Consider the following 27828-nt stretch of genomic DNA (forward strand, 5'->3'; position numbering starts at 1 on the left):
ACTGAAGGCGTCTGTATCTGACACCATATTTATTATTTTAGAACTTAGTACCCCACTGGAACACCATGCACCCAGCGATGACTTAAAACACGGATGTCAACCAAACATACGGACTCATGAAGAGGAAAACCAGTGGGATATACGTCCATTTCTTTTAATTACGAGTGCACATCTGGTTGTTTTGATCATACAGGTCACGTACATAAAAACATTCCATTTCAACAATGACAGTACCGTCTTTGGCAATGTACCAAATCATACATACTGTAGTTTACAGGATTTAAAAATGACAGCCACGAGGAGCTTCCCTGGACTGTGACGTGTTGGGAGTCCACAGCAGAAACGTTTCGTGTCAAGATAATGTCGTGGACTTTACAAGGTCTGTGTGGATGACTGTTTGGAGGGATGACATGCGTTCGGGACAGTGGATCTACTTTTATGCGATCGTAGTTCGCTGCTCTTGTTTTTCTTTGACCACTGCTGACGGAACAGTTGCACTATCCCCCAACAGACGAGCTACAGAGAAAGCAACGCCTCACCTGCATCCAGAGTTACTTTGATCCGAGTGAAAATGAACGTTTGGACGGCTCCCATGCTGAAGCGACGACATGAGCTACCTCTTCCAGATGGAGGAGACGCTGCCTATTTGATGGAGCATGATGAGAGAATAAGTAAAGAACACATTCCACATGACAGTCACATTTCGTCCATTGCGGAGCCGCTCGTTGCTTGACACATTTACAGAAGAATAGTACATTGCTGGCGTCGTCGTCCCTAGCTGCTGATCTTGGTCAGCATCTTGTTGATGGCCTGTTTGACGTGCGTGGTGGAGCTGCGGCGTCTGGCCTTTCCCTGCACGGCCTTGCGGCGCCTCACCTCGCGGCACAGCTCATGGAAGGCCTCGGCCACGGCGCCGCCCTCGTTGGCGCACGCCGAGCACTCGTAGAAGGCGCACGCCATCTCGGCGGCAAGCCGCTCGCCTTCCTCCGTGCCGACCTGCCGCACGTGGTCCAGGTCGGACTTGTTGCCCACCAGGACCAGGGGCACGTTCTTCGGCTTCTTCACGTCCTCCAGGAGACTTCGGAGCGGCGCCACCTCCTCGAAGCTCCCCCGGTCCGTGATGTCGTACACGATGACAAATCCGTCACCCCAACGCACGTGACCCTCCTTCTGCTGGATGTCCTCCTGAGATGGAGAAAGAATGGTTAAAAAAAACGCCGATTGTAACTTAAATTTAGAAGATTGTCAAAGGAATAGTTTCCATGTTTAAAGTGTTTGTGCTAAGCTAACTGGCCGCTAGCTGTAGCTTCATATTTACTGTACAGCATGAGAGTTGTATCAATCTTCTCATCTAACTCCGTGTAATGAATGGTATACGCAGAACCTTTTGTCTCCAACCCCTGACCCCTGACCCCTGCTCCTTCACTCTCTCCCTCACCTGCCTAAGCCAGAAATAAACTCCGCAGCCGTCTCAGGATTGTGAACATTTCGGCATATCCTCTCTATTTGATCATGCTGTAGCAGAGACCGTCCCTCTGGTTGTAATGACCTCACTGGTCGTGTGGCAAAATAGCACATCCCTGCGGAGGAAAGATGAGAGCGTGTGACGTTTGTGTACCTGACTGACTTTTTAACCTTTGAAATTTATGAGCTGCCGATGGCGACTCCACCTCCACAAATCACGGAGTTAAAGCTCTGTGCTTTGTTCCAATCAGAGTCAGGAGAGACCTGCCATTTAACGCACGCCGTGTCTGGAAGCATTCAGACTGCATCCTCATGCCAGCTGAAAATAGACTACGCTATAATGAGAGAGAGAGAGAGAGGGATGACTTGGCTGAAGTGTCGCAGGGGAAATCAACCGCAAGCAGAACACCTACGCAGCACTGCAGCATATTCATGTTCTGCCCGAGGACTTACGCAAGCTCTCCCTCACGGCCAGGACCCGGCAATGCTGCTGCCAGACTGCAGGAAATGGTCTTGGAGACCTCGAGAGTCTCACATCCACTCCTAGCATTACTTACACCACTGTCTCTCCAAAATACGGGCATTGAAGCTGATCTGCAGTATAAACAAGTGGAGCCAGCTTACCTCTTTAAAGAAGTACATTAAAGCTCTCAGTACTCTTCTAACTGAATGGTTTGCCGCCTCTCTGTCCACCGTGCCTTCTGAATCGATCTATCTCTCTATCTCTATCTGTCAATTCTCACTGTCTCAGTCACTATTTCAGTAATAAAGACAATTCATATTCTTGTCTTACTGGGAGCCACACAATACATGAGACATGGAAGTAAACAGTTGGAGAAAGTCTGGAAGACGAGAGGAAAGAACCTTTATCAGGTAGAATTTCGGCTTTCACAATGTCTCTGTTGGATGGACAATTTATTCGACTTTCTACGTATAGCCTTTGTTATTTGAAATTATATAGAGGTAAAGATGTCCCAATACCAGAAAGTAAGCAGTCATTACCAATACCAGTGAAATTCCATGATTCTCCATACCCAAATCAATACCACAGTAATAAGGAAAGGTGCGTGTGTGTGTGTACACACACTCAGAGCTGGTGTAAAAGTTAAATGGGTCATAATTCCCTTTTCTAATATCTATTACATAAAACAGCTGTATTTATTCAGTTTATTGCCCAAAACAACAGTTTGTCTGGGCTGCTAACAGCGAAGCTAACTATCTCTCGTCCTGCTGATTTCAACACAGATTTGTTGTTCACAATGTAGCAACAGTGAGTTCACTGTGTCCTCTCACATTTGAGTCAGTCTGGAGCCTCTCCAGTACCTGTGCTGCTGCAGTACAGTCACGCTTTCAGAATTATATCATTGGCTTGGTGCCAAAGTCTCTGGTGACATCCCGGCTACATAGAAGTTATAAGAGGTGTTTTTCTTTCGTGTGTTCCGGTGTTACCGGAAGATGTGTTCTGGTTCTGACAGCTGATCTTTTTTAATCCCTTATGTAAAGGACCAAATGTTATAGTCAAGTCAATTTGACCTTTTTCAATTAAACAGGGTCTGTCAAACTGAATAGAATAAGGGAATACAAATAATATCTAATATACATCCATCACTTGTCTCTGGAGGCACAGCATTAGAGCTTACACTTGTGTTGATGATACTTGACTTTGTAGTACACTAACAGTAGAAGTAGTACCCCATATCAAGTACAGCGCTGTGGTAATCCCTCCTCTCCTGTCAGTGAGCGGGACGGTTAGGATGGACTGAAGATGGAGGGAGAGATCTCAGGTTTGGACTAGAGATGGGAATAATTCATCTCACCTGCCCAGCGGTGTCCAGGATCTCCATGGTGACGACCTCATCGTCGATGTTGGCCTGGTGGCGATATGTTGATTCTGTTCGACACGAGAGACACAGAAATCCATCCAGTTTTTACAAATTCAATCCACTGTGAAGCGTCATTTGATAGTAGTGATACCTGACTCCTAACATGGGAGTCAAAGTCATTATAATCCATTTGTACTTACTAAATTACATATCACAATAAAGGTAGGCGGGACAATGATACACCTTTCCCCAACAAAGCTAGCTCATATGCAGCTAGCTTTTTAAACACAGCAAAAATCTGATAAACAAGTAGCGACACTGTTTAAAAAGGACACGACGTTCCCATTTGTTGCGGTTCTCGTTCCATGAAATCGTTATGTTGCACTTTGGAGCCAACCGCTTTGGTTTTCTTCTCAGCAGCTTGCTGAACTTCCTGGTTGCTGACAGAACGGAAGATTCTTGCAGTGACCTCGGAAGACCCGAGCTTCACCTCGAGCTGGTTTTATAAAGCCGGATAAAAGCTTCTTATTCCTGGCACAGGAACACAGGTGTGAGCCGTGGCTTTGACCTTTTCATTCCGCCGTGAGCAGCTCAGGCATTATCCTCCTAAATTGCCCTTTTGTAAAAAGCCCATCTGTGTAAACACCACCCAGAGAGCAGCGGAGCCGCAGAAAAGCCTCCTTTTGAAAAAGCGAGGTTCTGAAAGGATTTCTCTGTCCTCTGAACCACGGGGCTAAAGCCCGCGCTTTCTCCAGGCTTTCGCACTTTACCACTTACAATTGCATTCAGCGCGTGACCCATGTCCTTCCGGCTCTGCTGTTTTCTTTTGTGAAGGGAGACTATTCGGAAGATTAGTAAATCAAAGAATCAATCTTGGGGGAAAAAAATCACCAGACTTCGGTATTTTCTTTCGGTGAATTTTTTACAAATTGTTCCTTAATAAATTCCCCCTTTTCCCTGCATGACGAAATTGATACATCTGTACCATCTGCATTGAAATAGCTCAGTGATCTTCAGTTTAAAATAGCAGATTCTGAGCTTGTTGTCGCTCCGGTTTCCGCACATTCCCACCCTCCGTGTCCCAGGTGCGCTCACCTCTCCGGGGGATAAACGGCGTCCTGTGACGCAGATGAAATGTCACGGCGAGCTGATTTATGGTCGTTTGGCCGGAGGCACGAGGAGCATCTGTGAGGAGGAGAACCAGAGTCTCACACAGTGACCCGTGGGACGGCCTATTTCAGGAGCCGTCGCTCCATCAGCTGCGAACGGCACAGAATCCGTCCTCGTCCGCCAGTCTGCGTGTCTGTGGCCAACTGCTCTGACGCGGGGGCCGGGATTGTTTAACCAGCCCCACCATCCCCATCTGAAGGTCTTGGAGAGAAACAATAAGCAGTCGCGTTCCTGGCAGCGAGCAATTCTTCCCTCATAATTCAAAACCCCCCCTTTACTGCCCGAGGACTGCTTTGGCAGAAGGTTAAAAGAGAAAGTGTCACGCCAGACGATAAGTGTCGAAGCTGGGAACATAGTCCAGTGTGTTGACATAGCTCGTGAAGTCATTTCGCTCTAACGCACGCCTCACGGTACTTTATTCCCAAAGTGGTCCGACCAGAAGTTCGATCTGCACTCTGACTGAAACGCCAAACCGCAGAAGTAGTTCATTCGATTCTGTAAGCGGGTGGTGTGCAGAGACACAAATAACTGATGCATTGTGGCCATCTGTGTTCTGGTCATCTGGTAACAGCGGATGACTGAACACAAAGTCAAATCATTATTTATGCACATATTCATGTATTTTTTTGCGTAATTTCTGATGATGCAGGAACACAGGATGCAGCAGTTTTGATGACGCGTGCAACAACCACGCCGTTTATCTTCCTCCTCTGCTGACGCAGCGTCAGTGAAGTCACCCGCGGGTGTCTGGAGGAACATTTGACACGTGTTTGGATTTGGACAAGCTCACTAGAGCCCGAAAATGCAAACTTTGTATCAGAGACACCTGTGACATAAGCGCTCCAAAACATAAATTACTCTAAATATATAATTTCGATGAAAGTAGGATTTTTCAAGTTGCCACATTAGAGAAAAATGAAGTTTTTACTTTCTGAAAAGATGTCAAGAGTAATGAATTTCTTGTCCTTTTTTTAGTTTTTCTCTTCAATGCTTTAATCATGTACCCCAATAATATCTTCATTTTGGGGGCTTTTCCAAACAGATATTCACATATTGTTTGCGATTGAATCGGCATATATATATATCTATATATATATAGATATATATATATATATAGATATATATATATTTCTGCCACCCCGTAAATATTTCTCCAGCTCCGCAGCTGCTTCACATTTCCTTGAGCGAGCTGATGTGCATCGGGTTCTTGCCTTTAGGCAGATCCAGGACATGCTGCAGCAAGGACGGGCAATTGTGTGCATGCCGTATGAGTGCGTGCTAATCGGCTAAATCTGGCATGGGGTTTTTTTTTGGTTGGGATGAAACTCTACAAAAACAAAACCTCCATCGCATGAGATAGCCTGGCCCCGCACTGCAAGGACTACATAGGCAGATAATGACTGGTGAGCTGCAGAGCCTGTAATGCATATTGTAATGGATGAAGTGCAGTAATCTCGTGTTTTTAAGACCAGTGCTCTTTACGCACACCTGTGTGATGGGCCCAAAATAGGGTTTTGATCATGCGTCGACCACTTCGTGGGTAATTTCAGCCAGGCGGTCTGATTGGTCGCAGACACCCTCCGGCTGTACTTGACTCCCAGTGTGCACCTGAAGCTGTGCTTTCTGTGGTTGTGACGCCAGTTCTTGTAATCAAGGAGGCACATATCGCTCTTTTCTGCCTTTTTTGTGGCTAGACCATATGCACTACTTGAAGTTAATACACATGTTGTGTGAAGCTGGTACACACAGTACCAAGACACTGCATTACAACAAAGATATCAAGGGGTGCTATTGCTGAGGAAGGACGGGTTGATAACAGGTACCTGTCTTCTGCCCTGCAGTTCCATCTATGCCGAAGAAAAACACATTCTGTAAAATAAGGGTTCCTGGCATACCTGCCCAGCCGTACACTGTGGTGTGAAGCGGAGGGCACAATGACTGACATTGTGATGTTTTTACATGAAGAGGTGATTGATGGCAAAGACAAAAAAATATGCTAGAAATGCTCCCCGAGTGTGATAATTGAGCTCTGCTGAGATATGCTGCACATCATGTCACAAAAGACCGGATACGGTATTGAGGAGAGCACCGTGTGAGCAATCCCGAGGCTCTGACCTGTCTCTTAGAGCCGGGAAATGAAAAGCACCTCGCAGAGGAGATGTCATGTCTTTGTTCCCCGTAATTACAGTGTACACAATTGGCTCCATCTGCATCGGTGGATAAAGAAAGGCCAGTTCTGTGTAGCTCTGATGAGGGCAGAGGAACCTGATTGCATCGCTTTGAAATTGTATTCACTGCATGATTAACAACTTCATTGCTCATATTTATTTTCTCTATGATTTTTCTTTTCATCTGGATACTGTTCCTTATTTTTACACCTTTTTTTTAAATAGCAAATGTATCTGTATATAAATACGTAAAGGAATAGTTCTGCATTTTGGGAAATATACTGATTCACTCTTTAGACTCAAGAGTTAGATGAGGAGATCGATATCGAGCTAAATATTAAGCTTGATATGGTTAGCTTAGCTTAGCATAAAGGATCCAATGGCAACAAAAACTCACCAGGACGTGTAAAGTGCACTAATGAACAGCTTATATCTTGCGTGTCAATCTGTGCAGGAAGGTTGAGGCTTAGTGAAGACTTGTGCGCTGATTTCTCTCCGAGCCAGTCGAGACTTAAGGAAGCCACTCTTCCAACACGTATCTTCCCATAAAACCACCAATTTACTCTTATTTGTTTTACACTTTTTGTACAGAAAACGAGAGCCAAGCCAGCCTTTTGCTCCTGCGTCCAGTGTTTATGCTAAGCTAAGCTAACTGGCTAGCGTACAGGCATGAGCAGCATCTTATCTTCTCATCTAACTCTCAGGCAAGAAAGCGAGTACTTCCCAAAATGTCAAAAGTGCATTTCCTCCACAGCGATGATGTGCATCTTAGTTTATTAATTGTTTCATATTTTTATATTAAGTGTCTGAATCTGCAAAGTAGATTTAATTAATTACTAATATTGTTAAATAAATTAAAAGTACCATCTTGCCCTCTGAGATGTAGCGCAGTACAAGTATAAAGTGACATGAAATGTACAAGGACCTCAAAAAAGTTACATTCCACCACTGCTAAAACGAGAGCAGAAACTTACAAGACAACAAAGTTCTTCACAACTCTAGCTCAAAGTGCACCAAATAGATGCATTTAACTTCAAAATGTACAACATTGTCTTCCCCCCCTAGAGGGTCTGAGGTCCACCCACCATACAGTCTTACACAACCCTGTGGGACACGCCGATAGCAACTGTAGTTGTCATTGCAGTAGTCACAGGAAAAGGGACGGCAGCAGCAGCAATGGTAGTACTAGTGGTCACAGTATTACAGATATTTTGTTGTCTTACCGAGTGTCGGGTCGTACTCCCAGATGAAGCGTCTGGTCAGAAATCTCACCACCAACGCTGCGGAGTACAAATAATAACATGTTCAGAATAAACAGCACAAGAAACACTTATCAGACTTGTAGGATTTAGTTGTACAGCATATTGTGTCTTCAACTGCTAATCAGCTGTGGATAACCAGCAAGAGGCCGCGACATCCGAACCACTTTAATACACTTCTCATCTAAATGCTAATACCTATTTGAACAGTTCCACATCATTAAGGCGGAATCCAAGCAGCCCGAAGGTTCAACACCAGCTTTTATGGGATAGTTAGCCCGCTCTTCATAGCGCCATGTAAACAGAACAACATCCCCAGCAGGCCGGTGACTCACTCTCTCAATGACTTTCCATCAACCGGTAACGCGTCCACCTCCTTCATTCAGACGGATTTAGGAGGCCATTACATGTGAACCAAACCATCTGTGTGCTCTCGGCTTATTTTGAAGCGTGGACTCTTTTGAGGAGAAGCCACGGAGCTGCATAAAATCATTCATTCACCGATCAAAGTGTGTCGGCTCTGTGATCCCAGCTGCACTTTTACCATCTCGAAGCCAAAATCCGTTGTATGAATAGGACCACGCAAACCCCTGTCCTCTGGTGCTCTTATGTCTGTGCATGAAATATGGAGCTGAGCCAGGATCTGATTGGCTAAGCTTAGCATAAAGAGGGTGTTGAGGGGGAAACGGCTAGCCTCGCTGTGTCCCAGTTAACGGTATGTCTGATGTCATTATATGCTACGCTAGGCCCTTTAGCGCCACCATTAGCTCATCTCTCTCTTGGAGAGCAAGTCTACCCCTGTCCGCCATGCTTTAAAAAGACTACAGGTCTATCTAAAGTTTGCTAACATTAGCCGCTGCTCAGATCAGAACTAGTTCCTAAGATTCGTTGTCCGACCGTGTCGTCAATCAACACGGCTACAGTCAAAGCCAGTGAAAAGACAGCCATACTGCATTTTTCCAGATGTTTTTCCAGACGTTTGCTGTATAAGAACCTTATTTCTTTTGGCTTTTTCCCAAATTGTTTGCTACCACACCCGTACAAGCAAGTGTTCACGCTTGCAATCGGCTTGTCTGTGGGAGCTGTCATGTGCCTGAGTGACTCCCTATAGGCCTGAGTGGTCCACTTTGAGTCCGGGCGTGTATCCGCGTCCTCGTGTCAAGTTGCTGCTTGTATCAAAGAGACAATGGGGAAACAGCATTGCTTTTGAAATGTGTGGGGGGGAAACACGTCCATCTTGGCCAGGCCTTTTTTTCCCGCTCCTAATTAGCCAGGACAAGGAACAGTAAGGGAACCTTTTATGTCAGCCAGAGTGTCGCTGCCACGCTTCATTGTGCTCCTAAAGAACTCAAGTCCAGTCTCTGAGCTCACATCTGAAGTGGCAGTCAAAACGTTTAATTGACTTGACGGTGTTGCATCAGTGGGTCTGTTATGCAGCATGTACAGAGAGACATGCAGCTCTTTTCATGTTACATACACGTAGCTTGAAATAGCCTGTTGTTACTAGGGCTGCAACAACAAATCGATAAAATCGATAATAATCGATTATTAAAATAGTTTTCATTGTCGATTATAAATTTCATTATCGATTCGTTGTGTCGCACGATTATTACGCCACTCAATAAGTTGCAGAGATGTTTGAGAACAAAAAAAGGAAAAAAAAGGACGGCGCACAGCAGTTGTTGTGAAGTGGAGCTTCTAATGACGACCAAGACCGTCTGGTTTTGAACGGAAGACTTTACTTCCTGAAAACTGCAGTTTAACAACTGTTACAGTGAACAGACTGTCGTGCGGTGGAGAAGGCAGACGGACACGCAAGCTTCTTCTCCGGCCACGTCTATGTCTCCTGTTGCTGACAGAATTTCCCGCTGAGGTTTTTTTGTGCCGTTTCTGCCACAGTGGCCTGGATTCCAGGTGGACGGAACAACCAATGGGGTGTGAAGTCCATTCCTCATTAGAGGTAACTGTATCTCCTGCCCCCCCCCCCCCAATGTACACAATGTACACACAGAAGAGAGGAGCCTTTGTTAACCTGCGTCAATATGGACATTGTGGCCCAGATTCACTGCGGGTCTGCAGCGAGAGGAAAGCTGGTGAAGCCTCATTGCAACGGTCACAGGCGTACCTATAGCTGGGTCACGGATCAGATTTGATGAAATTCTTCGGCCCAGACTTCACAGGCTCTGAGTGGATGGATGGAGGAGTGCCCGAGTTTTCAGATTTGTGTCAAACACATCATCCGCGGGAGGTGTTTGACAAACGCCGCTTTTGTCCAAAGTGACCTAATCGCATTAGCGGCTGAATGTTGGAAGAATTGCAAACAAAGCGAAAGCAATTAGCGGCGCCCGCGGCCCCGTTCTGAGCTGGCGCTGTGTTACTCATTGAACAGTCTCTATTGATTCCATCAGCCATCAGACGGACACCCACTGCTCTTTGGCTCCCTTCGGCCACAAAAAACACCTCTTTACCGGCAGCTGCAGTCATGTTTTCTACCTATTGTGTTCACGTCACGTCGGGTCATAACATATATGGACTGAATGTTCTCCGTGGCTTCAGTTACTTAGTACATTCCATCTCTCTTAAAGAGATGAGAGCCTGGAAATATTAAGAATTTAAGAAATTTAAATAATTCATTGGTGACCAGCCAAGATCTCACTAAGCTAGTCTCCAGCAAGACCTCAGAAAAATCAGTTTCAGCCTTATTTCTGATATAAAATGATAATAATGTGCTGATCGATGTCACCACACGTGTTGAACATTTGATTCTGTGCTGGCAGTAAACCCTGTTTACATCATGTTTTACGTGAATCGAAGAGAAGTGAATCAGACGAGCTGCTTTCTGTGCAGACGATCGCTGCCCTGCTGTTGTGTTGGCAGAAAGGAAGCCACACTTTACTTGTAAACGCTTGTAAGGGACTTTTGCAAGATGCTTACTGGACTCTTCCACACATTTTTGTCAAGTCATTACTGGCCTAAATGACGATGAAATTACTTTTTGTAGAAGGGCATGATCTCTACTCAATATCCTCACCACCTATTATCCAAGTTGCTGAGGACAGGCTTATAGATTGTGCGCTGATTAGTGGTTCATGCTTTCCTGCAAATCCACTCTGTATTTGAAAAAGAGCTGAGAAAATTAGGACACGTTAGTCGTGGGACTCTGCTGGAGCATTAATCCTGAACATCTGCAGAGCCTTAGCATGTATACGAGGCGTCACTGGACTAAATCATTCCACTGGAAGACAATAAGAGAAACATTCTGTGAACCAAATGATAGACGTAGGACAAGGTGGGCTCCAGGGTTCACTCTGATTTATTTCACTTCTTTTATTGATGTGACAGATGCTGGGTCATTTTAAAGCACTGTGATAAATCTGTCGCAGCACCGGCAGCAGCAGATTCTACTTTCTCGTTGGTTTTTTGCAAGACATAGCAGATGGAAACAATGTTTTCTGTGTCTAAATCCTACAGAAGCTCAACCTGCATTGCTCTCCTGTGTAAGTATATGCATGCATTGTTGTATGGGCATGCTTCTTCACACACAGAAGTGACAGCCCTGATGCAAAAGGCATTAAGGATAGATTAGCTACAAAAGCACCCAAACCACTTCCTGTACTGGAGGTCAGGCCACTGTTCCCAGTCTCAGAGCTTTCCCAGAGTTCCTCTCACCACCAGTCTCTCCCTGGGGCTCCGTGTCCCTAACCACCAACACCAATCCTCTCTGGAACGGCGGGATAGACAAAAACTGGATTTTTCACGATGAGGAAATGTACGTCTGTGGAACAGGGACTTCTGGGAGCCCCCGCAGTGCAGTTAAATCTCTGCCTACTGCCAAATATAAATGAGATCAAGTCAAGACATCTTATCGTCTCTGCCTCTTTCCAGATCAGATTACAGCCCGCCAATCAGGCTCCATTCATATTTATTCTGGGATTGAACCAATACCCTTCGAGAAGGGATGTGGGAAGTCTAAAGTGAGCACAGTAACAATAACACACAAGGCAACAGTAAACATGTCATCTGCCATGAGTAATGGCGAAACTGTCTGGGCCAATCAGGAACAAATACTTCACTTTGTTTGCGCTGGGGTTCAGGGAAGTTTAGCTTTGTGTAAGGAGTGGTTGAAACCGTGTGTTTCTCCTGCTAGCTTACAGCTTACTGTAGGAACTGAGTGTGACTTAACACCAAAGGTCCGGTCATGACTAGTGCATCCACTGCATTGTATTTCCCACCTGTGTTAAAGTTTAGTCAACACAAGTTGACTAAAGCCGACGTCACCCAAGATAGCGTTATGTTCGCCAAACACATCGGTTAGTCCTCATTCTAAAAGCCTTCTCTTTTTGTAACATTAAAAGTCAAAACGTACTGTTGGAAAATACAGTCTAGTCATACTGTTTTCCTTGTACCTGTAATACTAGGACGATTTAGCTCTACACTGCAATTAGTGTTGCACAATACTAGAAAGGTATGTTAATACCCTGCAGTTATAAACTGTATTAAACATTTTATTAGTAATGGTGCTATAAAGGTGCAAAATGTTATACTCATAAGTTTATCTATTGCCTCCACATGGCTCTCAACATGGCAACGGCTGTGTCCGTGGCTACAGAGTTTCGGATGCCAACAGTGCAAACTACGGCAACAGTGCTGACGGAGCTGACCGTGTTTTTCCGAGGGGGGAACCAGTGGTGCACGCTCACGTGCACTGAAAAGCCACTTCCTTCTCTGCCCAGATAGACATTACTCCTCTACGATATCTTTACAAAGCAAATAGTTGTTTGCTGCTATGTTAACTGAATTTGGAAATATTTCCTGCTTTTGTCTACCTCGTTAAGAGCGCTGTCATAAACTGCATATGAGCCCTAGCAACAGTAACTAAAATGGAAGGGGCTTAGCAAATAATCAATGGAGCCATCAGCTATCTGCTTCGCTCTCCTTTGTTGAGTCATTGCTTTCCGTGCTGCTTAGTTACGCCTCAGGAATTTGATTATCCACGTGACCCAGATGGGAATAGAAAAAAACGCAACTTGATGCAACTTTTTACCATTCATGTTGATCAGAAAATAAGAGATGTGCGTAACATGCATCCTTGAGGAACAATATATTTTCCCAAATTACGAAACCAGTAATACTTCAAGAAGATCTCCACATCGCTCTTGTTCGCCGGATCCTATTACAGCCAATTACCAGCAAGACTCATCACTTTTCTCCGATGTGCCTGCGCGGTAAACTCATTAGGGACTGAGTGTTGCAGATTCCCGGTTATTGCACATCATTTAAATGCATGAGATGGCAGGCATAATCAGAGCAACTGCTCCTCTGAGAATAATAGGCCAGCTTCCCATTTATTTTTTGCCATGCTTGATTAGTCATTAGCCATGGGATAATTCATAATTAGGCCTGTCTTTGTAAACAAACTACATATTTTAAATGAACAACCCTTGAGCGCTGAGGGGCTTTTGCAGGAACCTCTTTTAATCCCACACGTACCAATTTCCATCGAATATCCCAACTGCAAATATTAGCCCTCGAGCTGCTGTGATCCGCAGTGAAAATGAATCCATCGCCCCCCAACTCCAGTCTGTGGCTGGCAGACGGCCTACCATTTAAATGTTGTCAAATGTTGTGCAGAAAACACACTCCGTCAAAAGATGGCTGCTCGAACTTTTCTGCCGCCTCAAGCCAAGTTCTCGTCATAAATCGAAATGCAATTAAGCCATAAGCAGCAGCGTTTTACTCTCCTGAGCTAGTAAATAGTTTCCTCTATAAATCTCTAATGCTGCAATCATGAGCAGTGTCATTAGATCAGCTGGTAATGTTGGTAAAACTAAGACGATCTTTGCATCGGGTTACCTTCTACATAAACACACACGTGTGTAATTAAAGACAACATACTGATGAAATTGTGTTAAATATCAACCTTGTTTTGTTTTTTTTGCATCTTAGCTATTGTTGCAAATACATTTCTGTAATGTGAAAGGTTTTATTATTAATCCAAACCCAGATAAAATGATCACCTGACTGCTGTTCCGCTCAGCTTAACGGCGCATTTTAGCGTCTCTCAGCTCATCGCTTTGGTTTTACAGCTCTCAACTTTGCTGTTTCAATTCACTCGCACTCCTTTAATTCGTCTTTTTTTATTCTTCAGCAAAAGCAGCTCTTCTAAACAGAATGCACACTTCCTGGGCAGCACCCAAACGGCAGACAAAGTTGGCAACTAGCGAGTGCACTTGGTGCATTTAGCTGCTGAAAAGCCAAATGTTTTTTTGGGGAGACAAAACCAGAGCTAAATAAAGGGAATTTTGGACTTTTATCAGTCAGGTTACCAGGAGTATGACTCAAAATGAATACTGATGTCACTCTAAGTGAAAATATATGTGATTTTAATAAACTGTCCATCATGAGGCCATTTAAATACATTCACATTTGTACCTCGTTGATGACTGGCCCTCTCACAAAAGACATTAGCATTATTTGTCTAATCAAATCATCATTTGAGATTTCAGCTCATTTGAATTGGATGACCTGCTGTTGTCGGCCAGTCACAGTCCTGTCGTCCTCACGTCCATTCAATATGAACTACACTGACGTCTGCTGAGATTTGACTCGACTAATGAAATTATTTCTGTCTTCCTGAGCAGCTCCGTCTCTGGGAAATTACTATTTGACCACAGGGGATAGAGAACATCATGTAAACACATGTCTATAAATAAAAATATTTATTGTTATTACAAGGATAGCGATTAGCTTCGTCAGCACTTTCAATTTTATAATCAATATGAAACCATTGACAGAGCTCCGAAATCATTTCTTCCACATTTAATATTCATAGTTCATGGCGAGGAAGATCACAACAACATAGGCCAAGAGAAAGAGACACAACAGCCAAGCACAAGTTGAAGCTAACCACCACGAGAGCCGTGCCGAACGAGCCATTGGAGCTCGACAAATACTGCTCATTGTCATTCAACCAGTTCTGCTGACTCACTCACTAAGAGCTCAAAGTTGTTTGCTCTCTGAGAAGCCCTCTGAGAAGCACTGGTGTGCCTTATGCAATGCTGCAACTGTTCAACACACCTCCGCTCGAGCACAACACGACACCGTGATGTATCAAGTTCCCTTTGAATGACAGTAAAGGTCGGACCAGCTCCGCTTTGGACCAGCTCCGTGAGCACACAATGGCAGCGGGACGGGGAGAGAGAGAGTCATTCTCCTCGAGGGCCCGCCGCTCTGTAACAAGGGACACCAGAGAGGCTTTGACTTCACATCTCTGGAGAGGCGGGAGGACGGGAGCTTGCAGTCGCGGGGGTCAGAACGGGAAGGGCGTGCGGATTCTAACGCGTTCATCCCCTTTTTTAATTTAGTCCCTGACAATACCACCGCAGCGCTATTCTTGTAAATGTGAAGCTGGGTTGGAAATATTCATTCTATTGTCCTTTTGCTGTCCTTTTTTAATTCAAGGACAGTGACTGATCCTGGTTTTGTTTGCTGTCACGTGGACAGAGACTGGGAGTCTCCGTAGGCTGTGATATGAATGAATGAATGAATGAATGCAGAGTAAAGCTTTATGTTCCAGTGTGGAGATGATTAACAGGAAAGCAGAAAGTTACATAACTGATCTGAAGAGGAGAACAAAGGGTTTGAGGTGATGAATGAATAAAATACCGCTGAGAGTGGCTCTGAATATTAAACATCAACCTGAACCTTGGCTGATATCGTGCATTCGGAATTTATATTAGAAAAACAACTTAATGGATCCTAATGGATCCATTATGAAATTTTAAAAGTGCTGCTAATCTCCAGACGGTTAGGCTGTTAAAAAGCAAGGAGGGAAATAACCAGCGATGACTCACGCACCGGACCAAGGACAGCGGCGACAATATGTCGGAAGCGTGCACTAAAAATAATTCAACAGAAGAAATAGACCCAACCAATCAAGAAGCCCACCTTCCTGTGGCAGCCGTCTCTCTTTATGGGTTCGCTGCTGCTGTGCGTGAGTCCAGGGACGTCTGTTAATCTGCTGATATTCACACTGACTCGAGGCACAGAGCATTGGCTACCGCAGAACTGCATCTTTCTTTGGTTAACTACACCTGTTGCTTTCACTGTTTATAAAGACAAACGTCGCCAACGATTGGTCACATCAGCTGTTACTTGATGGTAGAGCAAAATATACCTTGGTTGTACTTCGCCGAAGATCATAAGTGAGGCAAGAGAAGCTTCACTCTGTACAATTTCAAGTGTTCTTGTGGTCTCAACAAGTCCAACCAATTGTTTAATCTTATCCATTTTACAGTTTTCAACCAGGACCTGCATTTTTTAGATCAAGTTAAAAGATTAAGGGGTATCTGTAATATCCACAAATAAAGCCTAAATGGCAACCGTTTCCTAAAATACTGCTGACTCTGTGATGTCTGCATTTCAAATACGGAGCATTAATTGTCTTGTGTGAGGCGCGTTGGTTATTGCCTTCAGTGAGTTTGGGCCTTTAGGCTGCAGTGATACTAATTGCATCTACCTGCTGTTCCTTAATTAGACTAGTGTTGTCCGTGAAATAAAAATAAAGAAATGCGATTTATACCTGCTATCTATCGCTACAAAACAAAGATCCTGGAAAGTTCTGAGTTCATTCAGAGGCTGTCAGTTGCTAGCAAGCTTATAGCTAACTGTTGGTACATGGCTAAATGCTAATGTCAGCATGCTAACATGTTGATTAATTGGTGTCGGCATAGACAAGCATTTGCTTCTTCTCCCTCCATTTAGGACATGAAATGTTCATTTATGTTGCTTGAAAGTCTGTACATGTTCACCGTTATGCTGACGGCCTCAGGGTGGAGAGCCAAGATGGAAGCTAAGCTAACTCCGCTAGGACTAAAGGCTACTTCACTACCCGGCCTACTCCTGGATGTCTGATGTCAGGTTCCGGGAAAATAAGATGGATGAAATAAGACAACAGGAGGACGGTGACTGCACTTCGTTGTTGCATAATGACAATAAGTGATCCTTGAATCCTTATTTTTACGTATTTAAAAATGCTCAGGGGATCTCAAATATCATCAGGATCATTTGGATTCATCCTATGGGGATCATAGATATCTGAAAGGAATTTAATCATAATCAATCCAACTGTATTTTGTAAACCATGAATATTGCCCAACCAAGGTAAAAAGCTATTTCATTCTCACTTTGCTGCGATTACTTTTTAAGCACTTCCTGTGAGCAGAAAACCGTGTTTGCATAGAAACCAATTTTCTTTGAGCAAATACAGAAGCAATTTGGCTTTGTTGTCCTAATACATCCATTTAGACAGGCGTTTGTACATAAAGCTGCAGCTTTACCTTGCCTGGCTCAGCTGCGTGGGTAAAATAGGCGACAGTTACCAGACGATAATTTCACATTTGCAGTGTTTATTTTCAAGGCTAAAGGAACCTTTTATCATTCAGAGTGAGGGGACGCAGCTGATCATTTGATACACTTTCTGTTATAGATGATCCATCAGTTTAATCATCCATTTGTCTCCTTCAGTGCAACTTGCTGATACTGATTTATAGCAACTGGCGAGGTTTATCGGAGCTTTTCCACTGAAAACAGTTGCCTGCCGCTGATGCGGGAAGCAGAGTTGATGAGAGCGGTGAACCAAGATATTAAAGTTGTTGACTGTAAAACCAAAACAACCAAAAGACGATAAAACGCTTTGTAGAGTTATGGGTAACCGCAGAGTGGAATTCTTTGTGGGTTCGTCCCTACAAGCAACTCCTTTCACATCACAGTCCGTTGTTGATACCACGTCATTCATTTGTGCAGCTTCTTACTTCAGCATTTGTTTGCAGGGAAAGAATAAGTGTGAAAGTAAAAAGCACGAAAAGCACATTTTCTTTCAGACAAATCAAAAGCCATTCAAGGCTGAAAGAAACCCACTGGTGCCTGACGCTGACGTCCATGACATTTTCTTTCTCTGTGCCAGTTTTCTGTATTACAGGCAGCTTAGATAAAACTCTGTGAACTCTTGAATGAAGAATTAATAACTTGGAACTTCTGTGTCTCGCTTCAGTGGTTCCTGTCTTTCCTAATCTCAAAGAATGTCTTTCCCATCCTTAAACTACTCCACCAAAGCAGTTTTCTGTCCTTGTTTGTTGCAAAGATTGCAGACATCCCCACAGCGGCAGGAAATAGCCCTAAAACGACTTCCTTTACACTGCAGCCACATCACTCATCCTGTTCAATATCACAATCTAGTGTTGGTCATTTACACGGCCGTACTGTTGCTATGGCCTACTCGACTTCAGCCACACATCGGCAAGATGCCATGACCCCCGAGTCTGAGCTCTACACAAACTGAACAAATCAGCACAATTACAAAGAACAACGCTGAAGTGAAGTCGGCCAAAGTCTTATGTAACACACTCCTAATCAGTACATGAAAGTCACTTCATGATCCGAACACTCGCATCGCTGCAGTCGCTCTTAAAAGCCACACGTGAACCTTTTTCCCGGCTCTCTTATCTAAAAAGAGTCAAAGCTACCTCTGGCGCGCTGATTAGAGCACTTATGCATGTGATGAGTCACCGCTTTGGGCGGCTCACCGGTTTCGACGCGCAGAATGCAATCACCGGGAGTCAAACAGCCGGCCAGCTTCACAGCTGTGTGGCTCTCGCTCAGCTGTCAAAAGGCCCGAGAAGTGCAGCGTCTGTCCCCGAGCCTCTGCATCCTGCTAATTGGCCGGCGGTGTGCAGAGCGAGGCGCTAAGCACCGAGAGCCCTGATGGATGTTATTCGATTACTTTCCAGAACTTTCATATCCTCCAGCAGGCATCGCAGGAAGTTGATTTTTGAAGCAGCATGATCCCTCCAATAGTGATTTGAGTGTAAGAGATTTCAGCAGGAGGCCGATTTCAAAGTCGTTAACGTGAGCCGACGATGTAATATGGTCAAAACCGTTTAGAGACCTGCTGTTATCGTGTACAATGGCTCCTTCATTGACTGTATCGCATGAATTAGAGTTCCAAATGCAATACAATTATATAGGATGTCAAATATTAAAATAAGGGAAATAATCTGCATGATTTGGTCCCCATCTGTGGAACATCAATCCGTCAAAATTATAAATAAAGCATTTACAAGAAAGCTCAACCTCATTGGTATGTTACCTCACACATTGTAGGCTCCTCAGCCGGAGAATCTAATATTATATTAATGATAATAATAATAAATGTCTTTGCCTTCCGACAGACGGTCGGTTCTATTTCTCTCTCACTATCGGCGGACACGGTGTGTTTGACAAGTGATCCATAATCGTCACCATCCCAGACGTTGCCTGAACTGTAAAACGCACTTGGCTTTTGAGAGTTTTTTACTTCTCGGTCCAGCACAGTAGCCGTCAGTCCGTCCGGCGCTGTTTGTTTCTGCGGCGTTGCCCTCTCAATGACTGTTATCACAGTGCACACTCGTACATTAGGCTGATTCATGGTCCCGTCTTGGCGTTGAAGGTGGTAAACTGTAGTATTTCTGAGGCGGACACATCTTGGCCCGCTCCATTGTTATTGTTCTGCTTCCTGGCCGTCAGACAGGCTGAGGGGAGGAGGCGGAATGTTTGGGGAGCGACGAGACGAGTTGTTTTTTACGAGCCGGCACTTTGCACCCCATAAAGTTAATTTCCCAAAAGAACGTCCAACCATCTCTATATGCGAATGTGTGCGTGTGCCAACAATAAAAAGCCTGCTTCTCATCATATCATTTGTTAAACGCCAGGTAGTGACTCACACTTTCTGCACGTTTTTATTGGTAATCATTCGTTTGTTTATTAAATGATTGAATATTAAATGAATATTTCATGAGGAAGGTAAAACATTCACCATTTTTGTTAGACCTCAAGGACACGCACGATGTGTTCCAGTGAGTTGTGGTCGTTTTGTTTGTTCACAGTTCAGTTGCAGACACTGAGCAACGTTAGCATTCAGTAGTTGTGTCCGATGTCCACTCTTCCTTTAGCGCCGTTTTGGTCTCCACCAACTCCTGAGGGAAATATCTTCACTCTTTAGCTGCTAAATGCTCCACTGTGTTCACCGGCTAGTCACTAATGGTGTCTAACTGCTGCTTGATGCTGGATTGGTGGTGTACGAAACAAAGCTGGTGAGAGTAAACAAAGTAAAGTTCTGGGCCGCGAAACAAAAACAACAAAGAGCTGAAACACTTGAGTGGATCTCTGTTCTCTACCTATTCGTGATTCATTTGCTGCTGTTTTCCTCTTAAATACGTCAATAATAAGAGTCAAATATAAGTATTACAGATGTAGTCATTGGAGTGTTTACTTCTCCAAATCTTACGAGTGACTATTTTAATTACTGGGATGAACTCACTGTCTGTGTTTAGCAGGGACCAAGTTGGAGGTACAGTAATTGGACATATTTATCTGATTTCCTAACCCCAGTGTCCCTCTGCTGAGTCAATAAACCAAAAGGCTGCAGAATGCCAGAACCACCGACTTGAGGTAGTACGCTCTGCTCTTTATTGGGGCTGGATGGCTCTGCAGGAGTCCGGGTCAGAACATCACGAAGGGCCCAGCCAACTCCCGACGACGCCAAGGCCCCCAGCTGGTCTGCTGCTGCTCGTTACGGACGCATTCTTTCCACCCAGCAGGGGAGCAAACAGCTCCTGGATGAGATTGATCACCACGAAAGCACAAATACGCTGACGTCCAACTAAAGTCAGGAACATCAGCGTCACATGCACACGTACTGCTGTCCACAGCGCCTCCTACACGTGGAGGTCAGAGTTCAGAGAGAGAGCAGGGACACGTCAGCTGGGTGGGTAGGTGGTAGGTTGAGCTGCGGGCCTCTGTTTAAAGCATGTTACAGCTTCAGCTGAAATGGAAGTACAGTAAACACAGACCGGAGAATGCTCACTCCAACACACCACAAGGTTCAAAACAAACACATTTTATACTGTGCATGAAGTGGGGGTGTACGGCCCGATGTTTGCCCGTTAATGGGAAGGCTGATTCATTCATTCTACTAAAGAGCTATGTTTAGTTGAGGGCCGTTCATTGTTGAACGGATCACCAGGGCTGCATGTGGCGTCAGATGTGACAACGCTGACTACTGTCCTGCTGTGTGGCTGATTTTTTATCCAATCAAAAAGAACACGGGCTCGACTGAAAAGGATCAGGCAACTGCAGAGCTGCATGAATCAGCCATTCACGTGAAAGGGGGAGTTGGTATTGTATTTTTTTTTGGGTGCTGCACTGCGGTACGATCTTTTAAAGAAAAGGAGCTGTGACATACAGTCACGCCTGAAGCCTGAACAATAACCCTTTCAACCATTTCTAGTGTTGTAAGTGATGAACACGAGGTGAGCAGCCACAGAGCAGGAAGTCACCGAAGAAAACAGAAGAAATGTCAGCTGTGGTGAAAGATCAGGGCAGGTGACAGCTGATCAAGAGGAATGACGGGCTTCATTAAGCGAGGGGGAGACGGGCGGGACCAGCTGTGCTTCAATGTCTCTGTTTCAGGCGTGCATGTCAGACGCCGTCAGCCTCACTGCCGTGTTTTACAGCCACACTCCTCTCAGCTGACGGTTATGAACTCTGCAGTACAGTACTTCAGTTGACCTCCTCAGGCATTTTAATGGGCTCCTCCGACATGGAGATCTCGAGGCATGTCTTCCAACAGCTGAATGCTGAATGCGATCCGTCTTGATTTGCAGCGGAGCAGCAAACATATGGTTGTTATCGCGTTCGCTACCGGAGGAAACATACATGAGCCCCAGCTGAGGCCGAGGTAACGCAGCCTACAGAGGAACGCCGAAACCGAATGATGACTCGACGGACTAATCTGTGGGAGGGAGGGTGTATTTCAGCCAGACCGCAAACAACCTCCTCCAGAAACGCTGACTACGCAAACAAAAGCACGAGGAGAACTTGTGGCGAGTATAAAAATACTGACAGGATGTTGGAGGGAAAACATTAGAAAGCAGAGGTCATGCTGAGACGCACAGTGGCAACATCAATGAGGCCAATAGGGATAAAACACAGCATGAAACCTGCAGATACCCAACAGTTTATGCTGGAAATAGTTCCACTTTAAAGTTTTAGTCAAAACCAACTGTACTGTGGTCTTAAGAGACTTTTGAAAGAACCTGTGAATTCGGACCTACACAGACTTTGAACACTTAATCGAGCAGTTTACCTGACTTGCCCACCCCCGCTCTGCCGAACACGGCCAGCTTCACCTCTGGGCTTTTGGCCATGGCGGCGGCTGCGGCCAGCGAAGATCAGCGAACCAATCGGTGAGCTCCGAGGTCAGCCAGCCATCCTCGCAGCGTCTGAGGAAACATGTCGGACAAGTTCATACGTCACAATGCGTTTCTTTTGTTGTTTTGATGCTTAGGCACAGTCCAACGCGAACAACATGATTGTTTTTCTGGCATTAGATTGTTTTATGCTGTATTTTCCTTTCTGCCAGTATTACTACTTTTAGCTCCCACCACCATCCATGTGAGTCATAATGTGATTTCTCAGTGTCCTCCAGCTGGAGGACTTCCATTAGCAGAAGCGTCACGCTATGAATGACTACACTGGGGAAAAAAAGCCTGTAGTTACCTTTTGTGTCAGACTAATTCGTGTTGTCCAAATACGGCTTGCAGGAAACGCAATTGTGGCCTTGAATATATAGAACTCAAAGGACGCTTCCAAGGGAAAATGATAAGTTTGATTCTCTTATTTACGCTACCTTATTAAACTATGATATCTAGTGCATGTGAGGGCTGATTCAATATTATTTCATGTTGAAATAATGATATATATGATTGTATACTGTAATATAATGGGTATCTGGGATCAGAAAAGTATATTCTTACTAATGTCTTTACATTGAATTCAGCCCTTAAGGTGTGTGTGTGTGTGTGTGTGTGTGTGACTGTGTGTGTGTGTGTGTGTGTGTGTGTGTGTGTGTGTGTGTGTGTGTGTGTGTGTGTGTGTGTGTGTGTGTGTGTGTGTGTGAGAGACTGTGTGTGATTGTTCCGGCGGCAGGTGTGTGTGTCAGGAAGATAGAGTGCAGAATAACGCACGCTCAGCGCTGAAGTCATCCAAAGGGAAACACAACTGCAGCCCGTTAAAACAACCAGGCGCACGTCTGTTTCGTGAGAAAACATCCCACTGTGAAGTTATCTCAGCAGGTAATAGATTCTAACCCTCTGCCTCAAACTCTTCTGGCGGCTCTTCCAACTTTTAACCCAAAACATGCCGACAGCAACTAGAATCTTTATTGAACTCTAGTACCTCAGTAGAGGTAATACAACAGCAGACACGCCAGGCTGAGGCTTGTGTTTGTTTTGAATGTGTTCAGTGGTGGCAGCAGCACTCCCCTCATGGGGAAGTGTGTGTTTGTGAAGTGCAGGGTGATGGATATGAACTGCTGCAGAGGAAAACCTCCTCAGGAGCTGTGCTGCGGTCTCACAACAGAAACTCCAGACTAGAATACGACCTGACCCGCAATGCAGCCGGAACGCAGTGAATTGTCATCAACTATGATTTAGAAGACAACAAAAACACACTTGGTTGTGTCTTGGTTTCTTGCAGAGAGTTGTGTGTGGTCGCCCCCCCCCCCCCCCCCCCCCCCGAGTTTGTCACTGTTTCAGTCCATCAGTTGTCTCCACTGTCACTTAAATCTTCACCGGCACTGAGCCAGCTGACAGGATCTGCAGTCATCTTAATGTGAGATCAGTGCTGCTCTGTCTCACATTCTGCACTTAAGGCATCAAAGAGGAGGCGAACAGGCCGGTGTAATGATGCAGCGCTGTCACTGCCGGGCGAACGCGTGGTGCCGATGGTTCGGATGGGATTTAAAAAGTGATATAGTCCTCTTGAGTTGAGGAAAAGTCTTTGTGGATAAACTGGTGAAGGTGAACGCTGTTTACCCAACGTTCAGCCGATATGTTTTCATGCTTAAGTGTTTGGGCATGATCCAGATTCTTTCTGCCAGAAAGTTCACAATCCAGGTTTCTGTTAGCTCGTGCCTGGTGAAATAGAAGCTGAAAGATGTTTGTGCGTGCGTCAGTGCCAGAGACATGTTGGCCAGCTTCAACACTGGTATGAAGCAAACTTCCAGCACTTTGCTTGCTCATCCGCTGCAGCACGCGCTCCAGAGTTTAAGCTAACCTTTTCCCCTTTTTATACCAACACACACGCGCCCATATATGGTGTGGCTGTGCGCCGCTTGGTGTGGCTCAAGCGGCGGTCGCTCATCCATCATCGTGTGTCTCTCTCAGCGGGGGCCCTCGTGGCAGCCGTCAGCGTCTTTAAATATTATTATTTTTCAACAGGATTAATGTGGACTCTACGATTCGGCCCACCAGTCAAAACAGTGCGTTATACCGTAGGGATGTTGTAATGGTAATAACTGTGACAGCAGGAACATTTTGTTCTGTCCCTCTAGTGTAGTTTGAGCTTTTTGAGTCCATGATCCAGTCTGTTACACCTCAGGCGAATCAATTGTCAGTGAAGGTCTCGACTAACACTGTCAAATCAGAAAAAAATATCTGAGAAAGTGATTCAACAAGCCATTCAGACCATGGCCTTACCGTCCTATGTCCCATGCAGGCTCAGTAGAATATACCACGGCGTGAGAACTACCTTTGCAAAGGCGCCAATCAGAGCGGGCGTGGCTTTTCTCAGGAGAAGGGGCTTAAAGAGACAGGCGCTAAGACGGAGTGTTCTCAGACGGGTATATTCAGACAGACGGTACGAGAAAGAAAAAGTGTTTTTTGAACATTAAAGCGAGTATAAATGTTCCAGTATAAATTCAAAATGCAAGGATGAACCTGAAAATGAGCATGAAGTTCATTTAAGTTCTCCACGACTACCTTGGTTGTTGCCGACAAGGGGTTAAGAGCAACAGTCTGCAGCCGGTTAGCTTAGCTTAGCATAAAGACTGAAAGCAGCTAGCTCGGCTCTGTCCACAGGTAACAAAGTGTGCCTGCCAGCACCTCTAAAGCTCAATTATCAACACGTTGTATTTCATTGTGAAGTGTATGTGCATCTTGCAAAGAAATAGTCCCGCACGTAACAACCGAACATGTTGTTTTTACACCTTGTTTTTGTACGGGTTAGACGAACGAGATAAAACATGTTAGCTAAGTGTTGGTAAGCAGATTTCATCATCATTATCTCCCACGTCTTAGCCAATCCTCTACTCATGCAAAAATATTTGCTAATTTGCTGCTGTTCAGATGGTGCCTTTTAACCAAACTCTGGAAACCATCGGCTTCTGCATGTTGGTTAGAAATGAACCAGACCAACTGAAAAATAACAAGTTCTGCCTGAATCTAATGTCACGTTGGCTCTGAAATGAGTTGGTCCCTGTCCGGTGTTTCTGCATCATTTGCCCGGACATCCACCAGGGTAACGCACGCTATCAGTACAAGAGAAAGGTGCGCTCTAAAGGAGACAAAGCACAAGGAACGTCTTCAGTCATTGTTTGTAATACGTTGTGTAAAATGTCGACAGCAAATGAACAGAATAGTAGTAACCCATACAAATGGCTCTTTACTATAGCAACAGATACCTCTCACGTGTATTACCGCAAGAGCACACACACACACACACACACCGCTGCAGTGTTCCCCTCGCTCTCACACGGAGCAGCAGGGAAACACCAGCGAGAGAGAGGAGGAAGAGACACACACACACACACACACAGACACAGCAGTGTCTCCCCACCGTCACGGTCATTCGTCTTCACATTTTGCCATTTATGGCGTCCGCCCACTCCACCCACCATCCTCTCTCTCTCTCGCTCTCTATCTCTCTCTGAAACTGGTCTACAAAACAGGAGGTACACCTACACATATCGTCACAATGACGCACTCAAAACAAATAATAACTGTAGACTGCAGGGCAAAAATGAGTACCACTGTTGCAGTACAAGCTGAGTTTCAGCTGTGCTTATTAACGTTCTGTATGACTACAGCACAGATTTGTTCCCTTTAGGTTGAGCCACTCTAATTTGTACACAGCTGAAGTGTTGCTGTTACTGTTGAAATACAACCTGATGCGTCCTGTATCGTATGTTTGTTTTTTTACCCATGGACCTCTGCTCTACAGGGACCCCATCCAAATTGTCAAACAGGACTGGACTGGACTCCGCTGAGTGCCCAGCTGGGGCTTTGTGTCATTTTTACCCTGAGAAATGAATCTGGGTGGTGGTGCCGCTGCGGTTCAGGGAGATTACAGGCCAGTCTGAGCTCCAGACCATGGGAGGAGACCTGCTGCACCGCGAGCTATAGAAAGCCTGCAAACCACAGGCCTGTCATCTGAGTCCTACTCACTGCCTGTTTTCATCCAGAGGGGACCGGCCTCTGTCAGAGCGCCCTCATCCCGATCCACTCTGGACCGGTTTGAGCAAACTTTTTTCATCACAAGCGCTCCTGCCTGAGAAGATTTAGTCCTTCTCTGCTGTTGGAGGGTAAAAAACTTTCTATGAGTCATCCGCAGTTTGAAGAAGTATTCCAATCCTTTACTTAAGTAGCTGTAGAAATACCACAGTGGAGAATATACTCTGATGCAAGTTAACGTCCAATTCACAGTTTTACTTCAGTTAAATAACACATTTGAACAAAGTGTAGTTTAAGGCGCCCGGTGGAGTTGTTAACAAATACAATGAGTACATTCTCATAAAAACATCGCTCCATAGCGCTACTACCACTCAAAACTTCAAAGAGTACCTTTTTAAGTTTTAAAAGCCACACTATAGTAAGCCTACTTATGTGTTAACAGCATCATATTTTTTTAAGGAGTATTGTATATTTTCCTCATGAAATCTTGATTTTTAAAGTAATTCAGTGGAGTTGTTGAAGTACAAGTACCTCAGGATTGTACATAAGTACAGTACTTCAGTGAATGTACTTAGTTACATTCCTACACTGAGTCTTTAACATTTCATTGGGACCAAGATGCACTTTATCTTCTTATGTGCATGCCAGCTGAGTCGCTGTAACTTATTTCAGATGACGTTGGAGTGCCTTCGTTCCCTCCATCGTCATTTTAGATGGCACCCCCCCACGCACAACCTCCTTCAGGACCCCTGGGAGACCCCTGGGAGACCCCAGCACCCCGGTTTGGCAAGCACCCGTGTGGGATGTTTCGACTGACCCTAAATCCCATTGAGATGCGGGCTATTATGCAACACTCAGAGCTGCTCGTGAATGCCAATTACGTCCTCGAAACTCAATAAGGCGAGGTGGAGGGAGACACAACTGCACATTCAGGGAGAATGAACTCGAGGTGCATTTTGACTGTATCACAGAAAACTGAATGTGTTCACTTTCACCAGCCCGAGTGACTGACTGAACAGATTTGTCCAACTTTTAAACTTTTAGAAATAAAAAAAACAAAGATCACTGAGGAAACTGTTGATTGTAACATATTTAAATATCAAGAAAGAAATGTTTATTTAAAGTCACATGAATACTAAAACATGTCCGCCAGTCAGATACAGAACTATCATTTTATGCCATGAGAGAACCAGATAGTGCTATGACCTTCCTCAAAGGTCTCGTTGGGTCAATAAAATACTCAACATCTGGCTTGACAAGAGGTTTGAGTCCAGAGGGGACGCACCTCACATGAGAACACCGACAGGGAGACTCACCAGCGCCCGCTGAATGCAGAAGAATCTCCCGGGGATGAGAAAGAGAGAGAAATGCCAAAAAGTTGCCAGGTCCGCTGATTTAAAAAATGATGCGTCTGACCTTCCCAGACGCAGATGCGGAAGCAGAGCACCGCTGGATGGAAGGAGGGGATATCAACAGCTGGATGGACGGACGCCGTGCGGACAGACCGAGCAGCTGCTCTCACTGGGATGAATGAATCCCTCACACGGAGGATCAGCGGAGATGTATACGGAGCGGAGCTGCTGGAGTTCCCGACGCTCTGCTGCCTGTGACCGGACTG

General features: G+C 45.0%; 1 protein-coding gene across 1 annotated transcript; it reads right to left on the bottom strand.

Annotated features, from left to right (window-relative positions):
- Nucleotides 1-138: 138 nt before the first annotated feature.
- rerg (RAS-like, estrogen-regulated, growth inhibitor) lies at nt 139-27811 on the bottom strand. Its single transcript, XM_079294925.1, has 5 exons — nt 27527-27811; nt 22067-22202; nt 7849-7905; nt 3282-3355; nt 139-1185 (listed from the first exon to the last, which is right to left on the bottom strand). The coding sequence occupies exons 2-5, from the start codon at nt 22125-22127 to the stop codon at nt 775-777; spliced, it is 603 nt and encodes a 200-aa protein (XP_079151051.1). The 5' UTR covers nt 22128-22202; nt 27527-27811; the 3' UTR covers nt 139-774.
- Nucleotides 27812-27828: the final 17 nt, after the last annotated feature.

The sequence above is a fragment of the Melanostigma gelatinosum genome (assembly GCF_949748355.1).
Source record: "Melanostigma gelatinosum genome assembly, chromosome: 22".
NCBI lineage: Eukaryota > Metazoa > Chordata > Actinopteri > Perciformes > Zoarcidae > Melanostigma > Melanostigma gelatinosum.

Excerpts from the sequence above, each read along its gene's own strand:
- rerg (XM_079294925.1), bottom strand. The coding sequence starts at position 22,127 with ATGGCCAAAAGCCCAGAGGTGAAGCTGGCCGTGTTCGGCAGAGCGGGG. Across the intron at positions 3,356-7,848 it reads GGAGTACGACCCGACACTCG|AATCAACATATCGCCACCAG; the intron begins GTAAGACAACAA and ends CGTGTCGAACAG. Across the intron at positions 1,186-3,281 it reads TCCTGGACACCGCTGGGCAG|GAGGACATCCAGCAGAAGGA; the intron begins GTGAGATGAATT and ends TCTCCATCTCAG.